This window comes from Polyergus mexicanus, unplaced genomic scaffold (genome assembly GCF_030449975.1).
Source record: "Polyergus mexicanus isolate NDT 795.1 unplaced genomic scaffold, iyPolMexi1.0 SCAF_2, whole genome shotgun sequence".
Lineage (NCBI taxonomy): Eukaryota > Metazoa > Arthropoda > Insecta > Hymenoptera > Formicidae > Polyergus > Polyergus mexicanus.
Genome location: NW_027223322.1, coordinates 9,093,379 through 9,107,358, shown reverse-complemented (window position 1 = coordinate 9,107,358; position 13,980 = coordinate 9,093,379). Strand labels below are relative to the sequence as shown.

General features: G+C 32.3%; 4 protein-coding genes across 10 annotated transcripts; 2 read left to right on the top strand and 2 right to left on the bottom strand.

Annotated features, from left to right (window-relative positions):
• Nucleotides 1–234: 234 nt before the first annotated feature.
• Mge (translocase of outer mitochondrial membrane 22 homolog mge) lies at nt 235–2,125 on the bottom strand. Its single transcript, XM_070312184.1, has 3 exons — nt 1,742–2,125; nt 1,207–1,312; nt 235–1,076 (listed from the first exon to the last, which is right to left on the bottom strand). The coding sequence occupies exons 1-3, from the start codon at nt 1,853–1,855 to the stop codon at nt 871–873; spliced, it is 426 nt and encodes a 141-aa protein (XP_070168285.1). The 5' UTR covers nt 1,856–2,125; the 3' UTR covers nt 235–870.
• A 672-nt stretch (nt 2,126–2,797) lies between these two features.
• Flii (FLII actin remodeling protein) lies at nt 2,798–10,611 on the top strand. The gene is made up of 22 exons (XM_070315848.1): nt 2,798–3,205; nt 3,547–3,657; nt 3,855–4,093; nt 4,191–4,352; nt 4,441–4,661; nt 4,772–4,988; nt 5,107–5,348; nt 5,450–5,538; nt 5,620–5,690; nt 5,793–6,039; nt 6,148–6,333; nt 6,425–6,739; nt 6,888–7,060; nt 7,137–7,263; nt 7,350–7,472; nt 7,566–7,769; nt 7,861–7,982; nt 8,062–8,313; nt 8,398–8,527; nt 8,732–8,914; nt 9,046–9,159; nt 9,278–10,611. Exons 1-22 carry the CDS (start codon nt 3,143–3,145, stop codon nt 9,410–9,412), a joined length of 3,726 nt encoding a protein of 1,241 aa, XP_070171949.1. The 5' UTR covers nt 2,798–3,142; the 3' UTR covers nt 9,413–10,611.
• Emre (Essential MCU regulator) lies at nt 10,230–12,163 on the bottom strand. 2 transcript variants are annotated; one of them, XM_070315857.1, is made up of 3 exons: nt 12,033–12,163; nt 11,088–11,561; nt 10,230–10,756 (listed from the first exon to the last, which is right to left on the bottom strand). In XM_070315857.1, the coding sequence occupies exon 2, from the start codon at nt 11,438–11,440 to the stop codon at nt 11,162–11,164; it is 279 nt and encodes a 92-aa protein (XP_070171958.1). In that variant the 5' UTR covers nt 11,441–11,561; nt 12,033–12,163; the 3' UTR covers nt 10,230–10,756; nt 11,088–11,161. The 2 variants fall into 2 exon arrangements, with proteins under 2 accessions (XP_070171958.1, XP_070171957.1); XM_070315856.1 differs by having other exon boundaries at nt 11,088–12,163.
• Nucleotides 11,107–13,869, top strand: Dph5 (diphthine methyl ester synthase). Of its 6 annotated transcripts, none has more exons than XM_070315851.1 (7): nt 11,111–11,380; nt 11,467–11,575; nt 12,147–12,244; nt 12,505–12,677; nt 12,833–13,009; nt 13,123–13,447; nt 13,602–13,869. In XM_070315851.1, the coding sequence occupies exons 3-7, from the start codon at nt 12,217–12,219 to the stop codon at nt 13,814–13,816; spliced, it is 918 nt and encodes a 305-aa protein (XP_070171952.1). In that variant the 5' UTR covers nt 11,111–11,380; nt 11,467–11,575; nt 12,147–12,216; the 3' UTR covers nt 13,817–13,869. The 6 variants fall into 6 exon arrangements, with proteins under 6 accessions (XP_070171956.1, XP_070171953.1, XP_070171952.1 ...); XM_070315849.1 differs by having other exon boundaries at nt 11,467–11,966; XM_070315852.1 differs by having other exon boundaries at nt 11,109–11,380; nt 11,467–12,244; nt 12,565–12,677.
• The last annotated feature ends 111 nt before the right edge of the window (nt 13,870–13,980 follow it).

Genomic DNA, 13,980 nt, shown 5'->3' with positions numbered 1-13,980 from the left:
TTGCAATATATTATTTCACATGATTTTTTATAGAGCTGTATTAAATATCTTTCGATACTTTTATCGACAACTTTTGATTAATTTACCAAATATAAATTATTAGAATTAACAGAACATATGTTATATGGAGCTGTCATTGCATTTATTATTTAGCATTTTACATAATGCAAAAAGTCAAACAATACGATGATAAATCGAACAATATCAAAGACTATTTCGCTATACCTTTTATTTCTTTTCTCGAAATTACAATGAATTACAATGTAACAGACGAGATATATTAAAGATAACCACCGCGATATCCAGCAACAAAAATTATGTAGTAACTATTATGTATAAATAATTGCTTATTCAATTTCTACAAATTTCTCTCAATTATTCATTCACAATGAATAAAATACCATCATTGCCCCTTTTTAATCAAACGAGATGCTACTGTTGCTTCTGCAACGTTTTATCGCACTAATAATAAAATGCCATATGATACCACAGTATATTGTTTCTTAGTAAAAATTATGATTAACGATGATTTATATATGTGTGAATATAGAGATAGAGGATGGACTAGACTGAGATACATGCTGCATTAATTTATAAATTTATTATATGAAGTGATTCAAATTTATAATATTTTACCCCATGTATTTTGTAAGAATTATTCTGGTTGAGAATAATTACACATGATTTTTTACGCTTCATTTATGCGAATCCTCGTTCGCTACATTCACGACTTTGTGTAAAATCTCATGTGTGAACAAGTTATACTAATAAATAATTGAGCACGAGACTCAATTAATACATTTCCTCCATAATTTGAATATTTTTGCGTGAATTTTGAACATGTGTATATATGTGTGAACATATGATAGTTTATCGCTGAACAGGTGGTGCCATTGGAAGACCCGAGGTGTTGACACCAGACAAAGCAGTGTTAGGGCCTAAGAGAACTTGTTTTTGTTGCATACGTTGCAGGTCTTCCATTTGTGCACGCTCCATTTCAAATATAATTGGCGCAAAGAGAATGGTGGACGAACTGAAGACCAGCCATGTAGTGGAACACGAATATGCATATAGACCTGTGAAAATATATTTACACAAATATACATGAAATTTATTCTCATTTTATACACACACATATATATATATACATCTAATTTTATCATATATTTAAAAAAATATGTATATCTTGAAAGAAAGTAATGTTACCTTTAATACATGTATATAGACAAGTCCCAACATTATATCCAAAATTGCGTACTGGTTCAGGAAACATTTCAGTAAGTCCTAATAATCTCTCCGTTAAGCTTTCATCCTTAGGAAAAATATGGAAAATATTTCATCAATTGACTCAATCTCAAAAGTAGTTATTTCCTCATTGCTATTAAGAATACTAAAAAGATGCTATACTCATAAGATAAATGTTTCACAAATTCGAATTTTGAAAGAAACCATAAGGATGCATAATGTATACATACTTTATGCATCCTTATACATATAATAACGAGAAAAGCTGAGCTTTCCTTTCATTATTAAATAATACCTTGCGCGTTGATCTTTGATACCACATATCTTAATAATGCGGAATTATGCGTGTAACCCCGAAGATATATCCTACTATCTTTTACATTCTGCATTTTACAAATATTAAGACAAAACACGTATAAATCACGTCTCGATGCACGGTTATCATACGTTATCATCTTTCTTTTCCCCTCGTACAAGAGCACACTATTGCCTATACCTCCTCGTCGTCGTCCTCTTCATCGGGGAGGAGCGACTTCACCTCAGGAGAGCGCACGTCGCTGCTGCCCATGCCGCTGTCGACCTGATGATCCAGCTCCTCAATTGAAGCCATATATACACGGGGGTGAGCGTGAACGTGTCTCGCTCGCCAGATTTGTTTTCAAGAATAATGTGATCGAGAATCCCGCATACGGCGTCGAGTAGCACGTTCACGACCTAGAGCAGTGCTGCGGTGCACGCTCTCTCTCTCTTTCTCTCTCTCTCTCCCTCACGCGCGCATGCGCGCGCGATCCAAGCCGGTACAACGTCAAAGGTACAACGCGATTCAAGTTTCGAATTCACGCGCGTAATACAAAGCTAACATCGCGGATCAAAGGAGCAAATGCTGACAATTTGTATCCGTAGACGAAGTTCTTCGCATTTACAATTAGAATCTCTTCTAAGGACTCTATCCGCATTAACCCATGTCTACCATTTCCTTTGCGCACGTCAAAATTATCTTGCGCGCCGCGATAAATGGTGACAATTACGCGGTAAATAAGAAAAATTCATATAAGTGATTTATTAATTTAATTTCATATATATGTCACTTTTTGAGAACATCTATGTACAGCGATATGACTGATAAAGGTACTTGATAAAGATACGGATATACACGTGTGTGTGACAAGATTTTTTTTTTATACGTCACTTCCATGTGAGAAAAGCGAATTTACATAAAGCGATTATATACACCAACTTATTTTTATGTATGATTCGTTAATTAAAGATAATTAATATTCATATTTAATTAAATTTTTTAATTCTTTTATTTATTATTAATATATATTATATGCTTTTTAATATATTTACAACAGAATTATATCCATCTGGCAAAAATATAAGATGAGAAACAATTGATACTTTTTTTGTTTTTCCATTTAGCGTTAAAATGAGTAACCTATAAGATATAACACAAAGCAATGTGTAATAAATTTATTAAATTTACTCCAGTAAAATGATAATTTATAGCAGATGTATTAATTAGATGTTTCATATTTTAATAGCAATTAAAACAGATAAAATAAAGCACCATCACTCGCGACCGCACATCGGCGGATGATGTCCACCTCTGAATATCCAGTCATCGTTCTTTCGTCGTGATGCGCGCCCGATTCGGCGACTGGACGAGACGCTGGACGCTGGACCCAGGACCCAGGTGCGACAGTTGAAGCGAACCGAGAGAGCTCGGCGGTTATCGCGCGCCCACATGGCACTATAAGATCGACACGACAGATATCCTGATCGAATGGACGCGGCGCATCGCGTTACGGATACTTAGCAGAATACAGAGTATTTCATATATTGGAGCACGCACGTCGTCGTCGACGTGGTCATCGTGCAATAACCACCCGGCGCGATGGCGAACACCGGGGTGTTGCCGTTCGTGCGAGGCGTGGACTTCAGCAGCAACGATTTCGGCGTGAGTACGCGGGGGATTTAACGGATATTAACCTTAAAGAGAGATTAAAATATCCAGTCAAATTTATCTTTAATCTTGTTTTAATCTTTTTTTTCTCTTGTTTTTTTTTTTTATTAATTTTTATATACTCATTTGTAACTTTGTTAATTTAATAGTACAAATATTTTTTATGTACGAGTAAATTGTGATATATCGTTACCTCAATATGAAAAAAGAAAAAAAACCACATTTTTAATAACTGAATGACAAGCTATTTTTTATCTGTCAATGTTTGATCATGACAAAGGACCAATTATATGAACAACAGCCAGTTATAATAAAACTCATTTTAATATTTTTAGGATGGCAAATTTCCTGAATCCATGCGTCTTATGACTGGAATACAATGGTTGAAATTAGACAAAACAAATTTGACAGAGATTCCAGAGGAGATGGGAAAATTGTTGAAATTGGTAAAGCAGCATTTATAAAGTAGTATCAGTAAAATAATAATATTAGTAGTATATTTTAATATATAGCTATTATTATTATTGTATTAAAAATATATATAATTATTTTTCACATGAATTTATTAAAGACAATTTATATATATCAGTATTATTTATGTGACTAGAAGCATTTTTAATGCAATGATTTAATCATCTGTCAGGAACATCTGTCACTTGTTAAAAATAAGTTGGAACGCTTGTATGGAGAATTGACAGAATTGGGATGTCTCAGGACATTGAACATAAGGCATAATAATGTAAAATCTAGTGGTATTCCAGCAGAATTATTTCACTTAGAGGAATTGACAACATTAGATTTAAGTCATAATAATTTGAAAGAGGTACCTGAAGGCCTAGAGAGAGCACGTTCTTTGCTCAATCTTAACTTAAGCCATAATCAGTATGTGTATCGACAACTAAATATATATAATATATATTATAATATTTGTGACTGGAAGAAGATTGAGAGAATGCTGATATTATTTTTATTCTTTCAGTATCGAGACTATACCAAATACATTGTTTATCCATCTGACAGATTTATTGTTCTTAGATCTTAGCCACAATAAATTAGAAACAGTGCCACCACAGACTCGACGTTTGGCTAATCTACAGACTTTAAATCTGAATCATAACCCTTTGGGTCACTTTCAATTAAGGTATTCATTTTCGAATAATGTTGCCTATATCAATCTTTAGAAAGAATTATTTCCTTTAGTAAGAATTATTTATTTTATATTATTTCAGACAACTGCCATCATTGATGAATTTAACAACATTACAAATGCGAAATACACAACGAACATTGAATAATATACCTTCTAGTCTAGAAACCTTAACTAATTTGCAAGAACTAGATTTGTCGCAAAATAATTTACCCCGAGTGCCCGATGCACTTTACTCTTTATCAAATTTACGTCGTTTAAATCTCAGTGATAATCAGATAATGGAACTATCAACAGCAATCGGTGAGTAGATTGCTTTGCAATGGTTTTATTCATGTATGGATAAGATCTTATATATATATGTAAGGATCTTACCCAATTGAATAAAATAACAAGATTTATGTCTCTTTTAGAACTTTGGACGAAATTGGAAACTCTGAATGTATCACGAAACAAATTAAGTACAATACCAGCTTCTCTATGCAAAATTTCCACATTAAAAAGATTGTATTTAAACGATAATGAATTAGATTTTGAGGGTATACCTTCTGGAATAGGAAAATTATCATCTTTGCAAGTATTCTCTGCAGCTAACAATCATTTAGAAATGATACCAGAAGGGTTATGCAGGTGAGAATCTTATTTTTTTTTATTCTTGTTATTTTTTTTGTTATTTTTTGTTATTTTACTGTAGAAGAAATAGAGATTTTCTTTAACAAAATATTATAAAAAAATATATTTTGTTTAGATGTGGTGCATTAAAGCAATTAATATTAACGTCAAACCGATTGATCACTGTACCAGACGCCATTCATCTTCTTACTGATCTAGAACAATTGGATTTGCGAGACAATCCAAATTTAGTGATGCCGCCAAAACCGACAGAAGTACAAAGGGGATCGGGTATCGAATTTTATAATATTGACTTTTCGTTGCAACATCAGTTGCGTCTTGCTGGTGCTAATGTACCAGTTCCAGTTCAAGCTGCTAGTATGTATTATGGCCATTAAATACATGATTCAATTGGTAAAATAAAATGAACAGATCTATCATGCATTTTGTTTCACGATTTTGTACGTTTTCGATTCTAGATAGTAAAGATCCAATCGCACGTAAAATGAGGTTGAGAAGAAGGAGAGATCAGGAAGAGGCTGATCAAGATCAAGCCAAGATACTTAAGGTATATTCTTATCTTACTACTTAGCAGATTAATAGCAGAGTTTACATGAAGAAACAGTGTAATTTTTACAATTGTTTTCAGGGCATGAAAGACATAGCAAAGGAGAAGAATAAAGATAAAGAATGTGAGGAATCGAAAGCAGAATCCCTAAAGTAAGTAGAATCTGTAAATTTTATACATATTATAGCAAAGCTTTTTAGCATAAATTTTTATTACACTTAGCATTATATAGAGTCAAATAATTAATTTTTTAGACCCAAGCGATGGGACGAGGCTTTAGAAAAACCACCGCTAGACTACTCTGAATTTTTCGATGAAGACGCTGGTCAAATACCCGGGCTATCGGTCTGGGAGATAGAAAACTTTCTGCCAAACGAGATCGAAGAAGTGGCGCACGGCAAGTTTTACGAAGGCGATTGTTACATCATCTTGAAAACCGGGATAGACGAGGGTGGATCATTGACCTGGGCAATCTATTTTTGGATTGGAGAAAAGGCAACAGTAGGTGTATTTTCGAACAGATATAGTAAAAAAGTTTAAGAGGATGCTAAAACTTATTTCACACAGATAATCATGCACAATTAATTTAATTATAATTTGCATCCACAGTTGGATAAAAGAGCGTGTGCTGCGATCCATGCTGTAAATTTGAGAAACTACTTGGGTGCACAATGTCGGACGATCAGAGAGGAACAGGGAGATGAATCGGACGAATTTCTAATGCTATTTGATTCGGGTATCACATACATCGAAGGCGGGCGAACATCGTCCGGTTTTTATACGGTGGAAGATACAGTGAGGATTTAATTCTTTTTTATATATGTATCATGATTAAGTTTTTGAAGAAAGAATTGAAATTATCTTAAGTTTACGTTTTTTTTTTCAGCCAGCAATTACTCGTCTATATAGAGTGCATGCGGCAGGAGCATCTATACATTTAGAACCAGTTCCAGTCTGTATTGAATCTCTGGATCCTGGTTATGTATTTGTTCTTGACATAGGAAATAAAATATTCATGTGGTATGGAAAGAAAGCGAAAAGCACGCTAAAATCCAAAGCACGACTGATGGCAGAGAAAATTAATAAGAATGAACGGAAAAATAAAGCTGAAATTATAACAGAAGTTATGAATACCGAATCGGAAGATTTCCTGTTGCATTTAGGCATAGAAGAGCATAAACGGAAAGATTTGCAAATTATTGTAAGTTCCTTTTTTTGATAACTTAATGATAATAAAAATAAATTTACAATTATATAAGAAAAAATTTGGTTTTATTTAATTTGCTAATATAATGTATATAATTATTTCTTTTTATTGTATATAATTATTTCGCTTGTTTTTACAATAGGAACACATAGATTCAAATTTTGTGCCTCTTGCACCTAGATTGTATCAAGTTCAACTTGGTATGGGTTATCTGGAATTACCACAAGTCGAAGTTCCTCATGGAAAATTAACGAATACCTTGCTAAATAATCGCAATGTATATATATTAGATTGCTATTTGGATGTATATGTTTGGTAAGTATAAAGAATTTACTTTTAAATTAAATTTGAAACATATATGTTGATTAATTAATTGCATATATAATTATAGGTTTGGTAAAAAATCAACGAGATTAGTGCGCGCCGCTGCTGTAAAGTTATCTCAAGAATTATTTAATATGATAGAAAGGCCGGAATATGCAATGGTGACAAGATTACAAGAGGGTACTGAATCCCAGGTACAAATACATATTTCTTTAATATCAATTTGCAATCTTTTTTTACTAATATTTCTTGTACGCATATATGTTTTATATATATATAGATCTTTAAGTCTAAATTTATTGGATGGGACGAAGTGATTGCTGTGGATTTCACTAGGACAGCTGAGTCAGTCGCTAAAACCGGGGCAGATCTCACTAAATGGGCTAAGCAACAGGAAACAAAAGTATGTCCAAATATATTTTATAATAATTTAGCATTTACTTGATATCTCTTATTTCTATTATTTTTATTAATATTTTCTGTCTAATATTTTCAGGCAGATTTAGCCGCTTTATTTATGCCGCGACAACCACTGATGTCGGCTGCCGAAGCGCATCAACTCATGACGGAGTGGAATGACGATTTGGAGGGAATGGAAGCCTTGGTGTTGGAGGGGAAAAAATTCGTACGTCTGCCAGAGGAAGAACTGGGACATTTTTACAGTGCGGATTGTTACGTATTCTTATGTCGGTATTGGATGGTATGTAGATATATCACGCTTTATTGAAGAGAGAGAGAGAGAAACTCTAAAGAATTTATGATAAATGCTTATTTGCTTTTGATTAAAACAGCCACTGGATATAACAGAGAACGAAGATGGTGAAGAGCAATATGAAGACGATTATCAGTGTACAGTGTATTTTTGGCAAGGTAGAGATGCAGGAAATATGGGATGGCTAACGTTTACATTTAGGTAAAGATTATAGATATATTTATTTATCAAGATAAGATATATAGATAAATCTTGTCTCTTATACCGCTATTTGTCTCAGTTTGCAAAAGAAATTTAAATCGTTGTTCGGCGAAAATTTGGAGGTTGTGAGAACACATCAACAACAAGAAAATCTAAAGTTCATGAGTTATTTCAAACGGAAATTTATCATTCATCAAGGCAAACGTAAACAGCCTAAACCCGCGAGTAGTAACAAAGTGGAGTTTTACCATCTGCGAAGTAACGGTAGTGCCTTGTGTACTCGGCTTATTCAAATACCGGCAGATTCAACATTATTAAATTCTGCGTTTTGGTAAGACATCTGACACACGATTACATTCTGCCTTTATAATATATATATCTATGTGTGTATATATCTTCTTTTTTTTATTTATAGTTATCTTTTAAATGTGCCATTCAACAATTCCGATGAAGGAACTGGTATTGTGTATGCGTGGATTGGGTCGAAAGCTGATCCCGAAGATGCTCGTTTAATCGGAGAAATTGCAGAGGAAATGTTCAATAATGTGAGTTATAAATCTTTTATTTGTAGTTAGATCCGAAAAACTGATTTAAAACTTTAGATTTGTGTGAGATGAGTAATATAAGTAAATGTCTGCCAAAATATTTTAATATATTTCAAAAAAGAATATCTCTTTTTCCTTTTTATATACAAAATATATTTTAGTATATTATTTTATATCGACAATAAATATAAACGTATATTACAGCCTTGGATAAGCCTGCAAGTGTTGAACGAAGGCGAGGAACCAGACAATTTTTTTTGGGTGGCACTGGGAGGAAAGAAACCATATGACACCGATGCGGAGTATATGAATTATACAAGATTATTTAGATGTTCTAATGAGAAGGGGTACTTTACTATCAGCGAAAAATGCACTGATTTTTGCCAAGTAAATTTTTATAAATATAACGATATTGATATTAAGCTCTTTATATATATATATATATATATATATATATGTTCAAAAGATTTTCGATTTTTATGAAAGAATAATGATGAATAACATTGTATTTTTTGCAGGATGATTTGGCAGATGATGATATAATGATCCTTGATAATGGAGAACAAATCTTTCTCTGGCTAGGCACTCGTTGTTCGGAAGTTGAAATCAAACTGGCCTACAAATCGGCTCAGGTGAATTATATAAATTCAATTGTCATGATTCGTGAAAAAATGCCATAAATATTTTATGGCAAAATAAATTAATTTCGAGCATGATGCAAAACTGGACAATATTTCACTTTTTTTCCAGGTATATATTCAACATCTGCGCGTGAAGCAGCCCGAGAAACCCCGTAAGCTATTTTTAACTGCCAAAGGTAAGGAATCCAGAAGATTCATGAAATGCTTTCATGGCTGGGGTTTACACAAAAGACCGCCGCAGTAAAATCGAGTCAGTTTTCACTCTACGCTTATTATCTGAAATGGTTTTATACACAGGCAAAGTGAACACAAGCGCAACATTCTTAGATTTGTAATGTATCGTGATTTTGTTTCTTCGTTTTTATTCATACTTCGCAATCAAACAGAAGTCAATCCATCGCAATAATCTAGATATCTTTGATGCGAATAATGAGAGAACACAATTCTGACTTGAAATATATCAAAACATATCTAATTTACAAAGCTTACATTTTCGCGTTTGCTTTTGACTAACTGAATAATTCTTTATAGACTGTTATCTTGAGCACATGTTATTACTACGCCTCAATCTGTTTGGCATATGTAATGCAATCTAGATTTTTTTTTTTATTAGTAAATGGGCACTTTTTTGATTAAATTTGATTCTTTGATTAATGCAAATACACAGTTTTTCTATTATACCTGTATTTTGGAATTCCACACATGATTCTTTGTGATGAGATTCTCTTCTACTTTATTACACATTAAAAAGGAGATTTATATATCTGTCTTAATGTATTTTATAATCTATATTTTGTGTATTCAACAAGACTTATTTATTTATTTATGCACACGTATTTATAAACTTTTATATAGACTAGATGGTGTATCTCTGCTTTTATTTCTTACAATTTTGTTTCAGATAGATAACGTGATTGTACACATTTGAAAAAATTGTTTGATGAATTAATACAAACTTTATTATCGACTTATATTAAAAGAAACTTTTTCTTTTTTTTTTTTTTTATATAGAGATATATTAATCCTTCTATATAGAAGGATAAATTCATTTATATAGTGTTAAAAGGATTGAAATGAAGTCTTTTTACAAGTTTTCTAGATTTGTGCTATGCGCTTGTAGTAAATATTAAAGTGTCAATTTTAAACGAGTTATTGAAAATCGCATTCAAAAATTTGTGAATATTAACCGACTGAAAAGAAATACATGTATCTAAAATAACATGTACATCTGATATAAAACGCCACTCAATTGTATAGATGCCATAATGAATATTTTTGTATTACTTACGTTGTATTTAACATATAATTCAATTTATTTATATATATATATATTTAGATCAAGAAATACAAGAGTATCTTGCACCAAGTCATGCGCAACAACAAGATTTATATATAGATTTTTTAAAAGCTCTACTTCCAACAATTATATAAATAAATATTTCTATGATAACTTACACATAATCTCTCTCAGGTATTAGAGTATATTATAAATAAGATACCTAAATTGTATAAGCGAAGAGATTTCTCTCCCTGCATTACTTGAATTTGTGTAATGACTTTCCTTGTATCACTGTGGCATCAAATAACTCTGAAAATAAGCCAGTGCAAAAGTAAAATTTTAGTGTGTAAATAAGAATTGGTCACACTTGAGGTTAACAAAAATCATTGTAAAAAATATATCAGTAATCTTCATATTAGAAATATGTTGAACAATAAGTTGTTAAAATATATAGCGTAATGAACACAAGCTATTGCTTTTAAAGCTATACCAACTTTTTTAACTTTTAATTTATGGAAATTTATAACACTTTTTTTTTAACATAAAAAACAATAGATCTTTTATACATATAGGTTTATAATGTGTATTAAAATCTTTAGATACAATTGTTACAAATTATACGAAAAACATGAGAAATTACCGTTAGTATTAAGAGCATGTCTAATTGGCTGATTACTCTCAACAATTACAATGGAACGAAATGCTGACGTTATACTAATCATCATCGTCGTCATCGTCGTCGTCGGAGGGAACGAAGAGATCGTTCTCCTCCAAAAAGTTCGCTATGTTCTTGCTGATCGTGGCACCGACCAAGAGACCGAACACGACACTGCTGACGACGCCCAGGAAACTGAATGGAGTTCTCTTTGGCTCGGGTAGGATTGCTCCGGATGGTGTGGTTATCGCTGACCGGAGAAACGGTTTGGATATTGTGTGAGTTCTTTTAGTGGCAATCGTGCCGTGAAACAAAGATCTCACTCTATGCAACAGCATTCTCTTTAGCTTGGGTTTATTTTCAGGCGAACAGCTGATCGCGCATTTGGAACTGCTTGGAACGCGCGAGCAGTAATATTTCGATCAGAGCTCCCTTTTTCGCGTATGCGCGTTAGTGCGGCTGAAAATATATCGGTGAAGTGTCTCGACAGATTCAATATAATTCAATATTGCGCGATATATTTTGTTGTACATAAATAATATACAATGGGAGCATTCCAACAAGAAAACACAGACCCAATGTCACGCAATTGGCTATTAAATAGAGAATTTTTAAAGACTTTAAAATTTTTCTGTTTGACAGCTGATCATATGATTTCGTGTTTATGTGTATTTCTTGCTTGGAAAGCTTCCATATATATTATACTGTATCGATTGTCCGACAAATATATATCGATCAAGTGTAGTTGAATATAATGCAACGATCTCGCTATTTTTATTACAAGCAGATTTTTCACTTGAGGTTTGACAGACCCAAGTTTTCCACTTAGATAAGCTAAAAGAATCGCATGATTATATAACTTATGTAATTATCTCTAATGCTATCAAAATGACTGATTATGTCATCAATCTTTTTTATCTCCGGACCCACTTAATAGTCACGATCATGGTTATGATGAAAGTTTATCCAGGGCCAGCGGTATTTAATAGTATCTCGTTGATGTTCTCTTCGTATATAATACAAATTTTTAAATTCTGCTTTTAGTTGCTTTGTAAGTTAATCGATGATTTAAATTAGCCGGAGTTTTATTTGATTGAACTGGTTCTAAATTTTGATGTGCCAACACTATCCACCAATCATAAGTATGCAGATAATAGTAAGATAAATTTTTTATGTTGACAATAATATTGATAGGGATTTTAGAATAAATTGTTGTTCATGTCTTGCTTGTAAACATCGGTCGTATTCCGAAATTCACCTGCCAATACTACAATACAAATCTATAGTTCACGTGACGTATATTATAGATTTTCAGTGCTGGCAGTGAATTTTGGAACGGCCACTACTGGGACGAATTTTAGCGAAGTATTCTAAAACCTGAAAAATGCATATTATTTTACAGTAAATGACGAACGTGAATGTTATCTTCAAATAAGAATCATGTTTTATATAATCGGATTAGGGCTCGGCGATGCGAAAGATGTCACTGTTAAAGGATTCGAAATTATTAAAAAATGTGACCGTGTATACTTGGAGTCTTACACTTCTATTTTAACAGTACAGCGAGAAGCTTTGGTATTGTTCTATATTCTCATATATTTTATGAAATAACAAGTTATAAACATGATATTGTCTGATATACTTTTATATAACAAGGCTTTTTTTAATTTTTAAATTTATCTAATACATATATTGAATATAATTTTCTATTATATATGTTAATGTACTAGGAAGAGTTCTATGGACGTTCCTTGATCACAGCTGATCGTGAATTAGTGGAGAGCGGTGCAGACGAGATATTGCCAAGAAGCATAGATGAAGATGTTGCTTTTCTAGTTGTAGGAGATCCTTTTGGTGCTACTACACATACAGATTTAATTTTGCGTGCAAGGCAGAAAAATATAAAGGTGCGGAAAATAGAAAAACAATTATTAACATCATTTTTAAGAAATATCAAGATTATTTTATGATTTGTATAAGTATCTGATAAAGATCATCTAACAACATTGTTTTTAATTAGGTAAAAGTCATACACAATTCATCAATTTTGACTGCAATTGGTTGTTGTGGTTTGCAATTGTATTCATATGGAGAAACAATTTCAATTCCATATTGGACTGATACTTGGCAACCGGACAGCTTTTATGAGAAGATAACTTCTAACAGACAAAGAGGACTGCATACATTGTGTCTCTTGGACATTAAAGTCAAAGAGCCTACACTGGAGAGTATCTTGAAAAAGAAAAGGGAATATATGCCTCCAAGATTCATGAGTGTTAATGAAGCAGCTAATCAATTAATAGCGATACTTGACAATAAGATTCAAGATGGTCAGAAAGATTTAGGTTTGTTACGATAAAATATATTTGGAAAATATAGCAATTGTAATTGCAACAACACATAAATAATTAGTATTTGATTAATTATTGGAGTTAATGTGTTTACGCATTATTTTTAAATGCAAATAATACTTTGATTTATTCTTTTTGTTCTTGATAGCGTTTACACATCAGAGCTTAGTAGTGGGTCTAGCACGAATAGGCTGCGAGGATCAGCGCATTATTGCTTGTTCCCTGCAAGATATGATCCGTGTAGATTTGGGACCGCCGTTGCATTGTCTCGTTATACCTGCCGAGAAACTGCATCCTTTAGAGGTCGAATTTCTAACACAGTACATTCTTGACAAGAATCAATTTAAAAAAATAATACAATAAATTTACTTTTTTTTGTCAAATGTAAAGAATAGAATAAACCATTTTTTACTTCAGAGAGAAATTTAGATATATAAATTAATTGTAAAAAAATTATTAAATATAATGGCAAAATATTTTAGATGCAAGCTGTATACCAATATAGTTGTATCTTGAAAAATATCATC

Excerpts from the sequence above, each read along its gene's own strand:
- Mge (XM_070312184.1), bottom strand. The coding sequence starts at position 1,855 with ATGGCTTCAATTGAGGAGCTGGATCATCAGGTCGACAGCGGCATGGGC. Across the intron at positions 1,313-1,741 it reads AAGAGGACGACGACGAGGAG|GATGAAAGCTTAACGGAGAG; the intron begins GTATAGGCAATA and ends ATTTTTCCTAAG. Across the intron at positions 1,077-1,206 it reads TCTATATACATGTATTAAAG|GTCTATATGCATATTCGTGT; the intron begins GTAACATTACTT and ends ATATTTTCACAG.
- Flii (XM_070315848.1), top strand. The coding sequence starts at position 3,143 with ATGGCGAACACCGGGGTGTTGCCGTTCGTGCGAGGCGTGGACTTCAGC. Across the intron at positions 3,658-3,854 it reads TGGGAAAATTGTTGAAATTG|GAACATCTGTCACTTGTTAA; the intron begins GTAAAGCAGCAT and ends ATCATCTGTCAG. Across the intron at positions 8,314-8,397 it reads TTATTAAATTCTGCGTTTTG|TTATCTTTTAAATGTGCCAT; the intron begins GTAAGACATCTG and ends TTTTATTTATAG.
- Emre (XM_070315856.1), bottom strand. The coding sequence starts at position 11,440 with ATGCTGTTGCATAGAGTGAGATCTTTGTTTCACGGCACGATTGCCACT.
- Dph5 (XM_070315851.1), top strand. The coding sequence starts at position 12,217 with ATGTGCCAACACTATCCACCAATCATAA. Across the intron at positions 12,678-12,832 it reads CAGTACAGCGAGAAGCTTTG|GAAGAGTTCTATGGACGTTC; the intron begins GTATTGTTCTAT and ends TTAATGTACTAG. Across the intron at positions 13,010-13,122 it reads CAAGGCAGAAAAATATAAAG|GTAAAAGTCATACACAATTC; the intron begins GTGCGGAAAATA and ends GTTTTTAATTAG.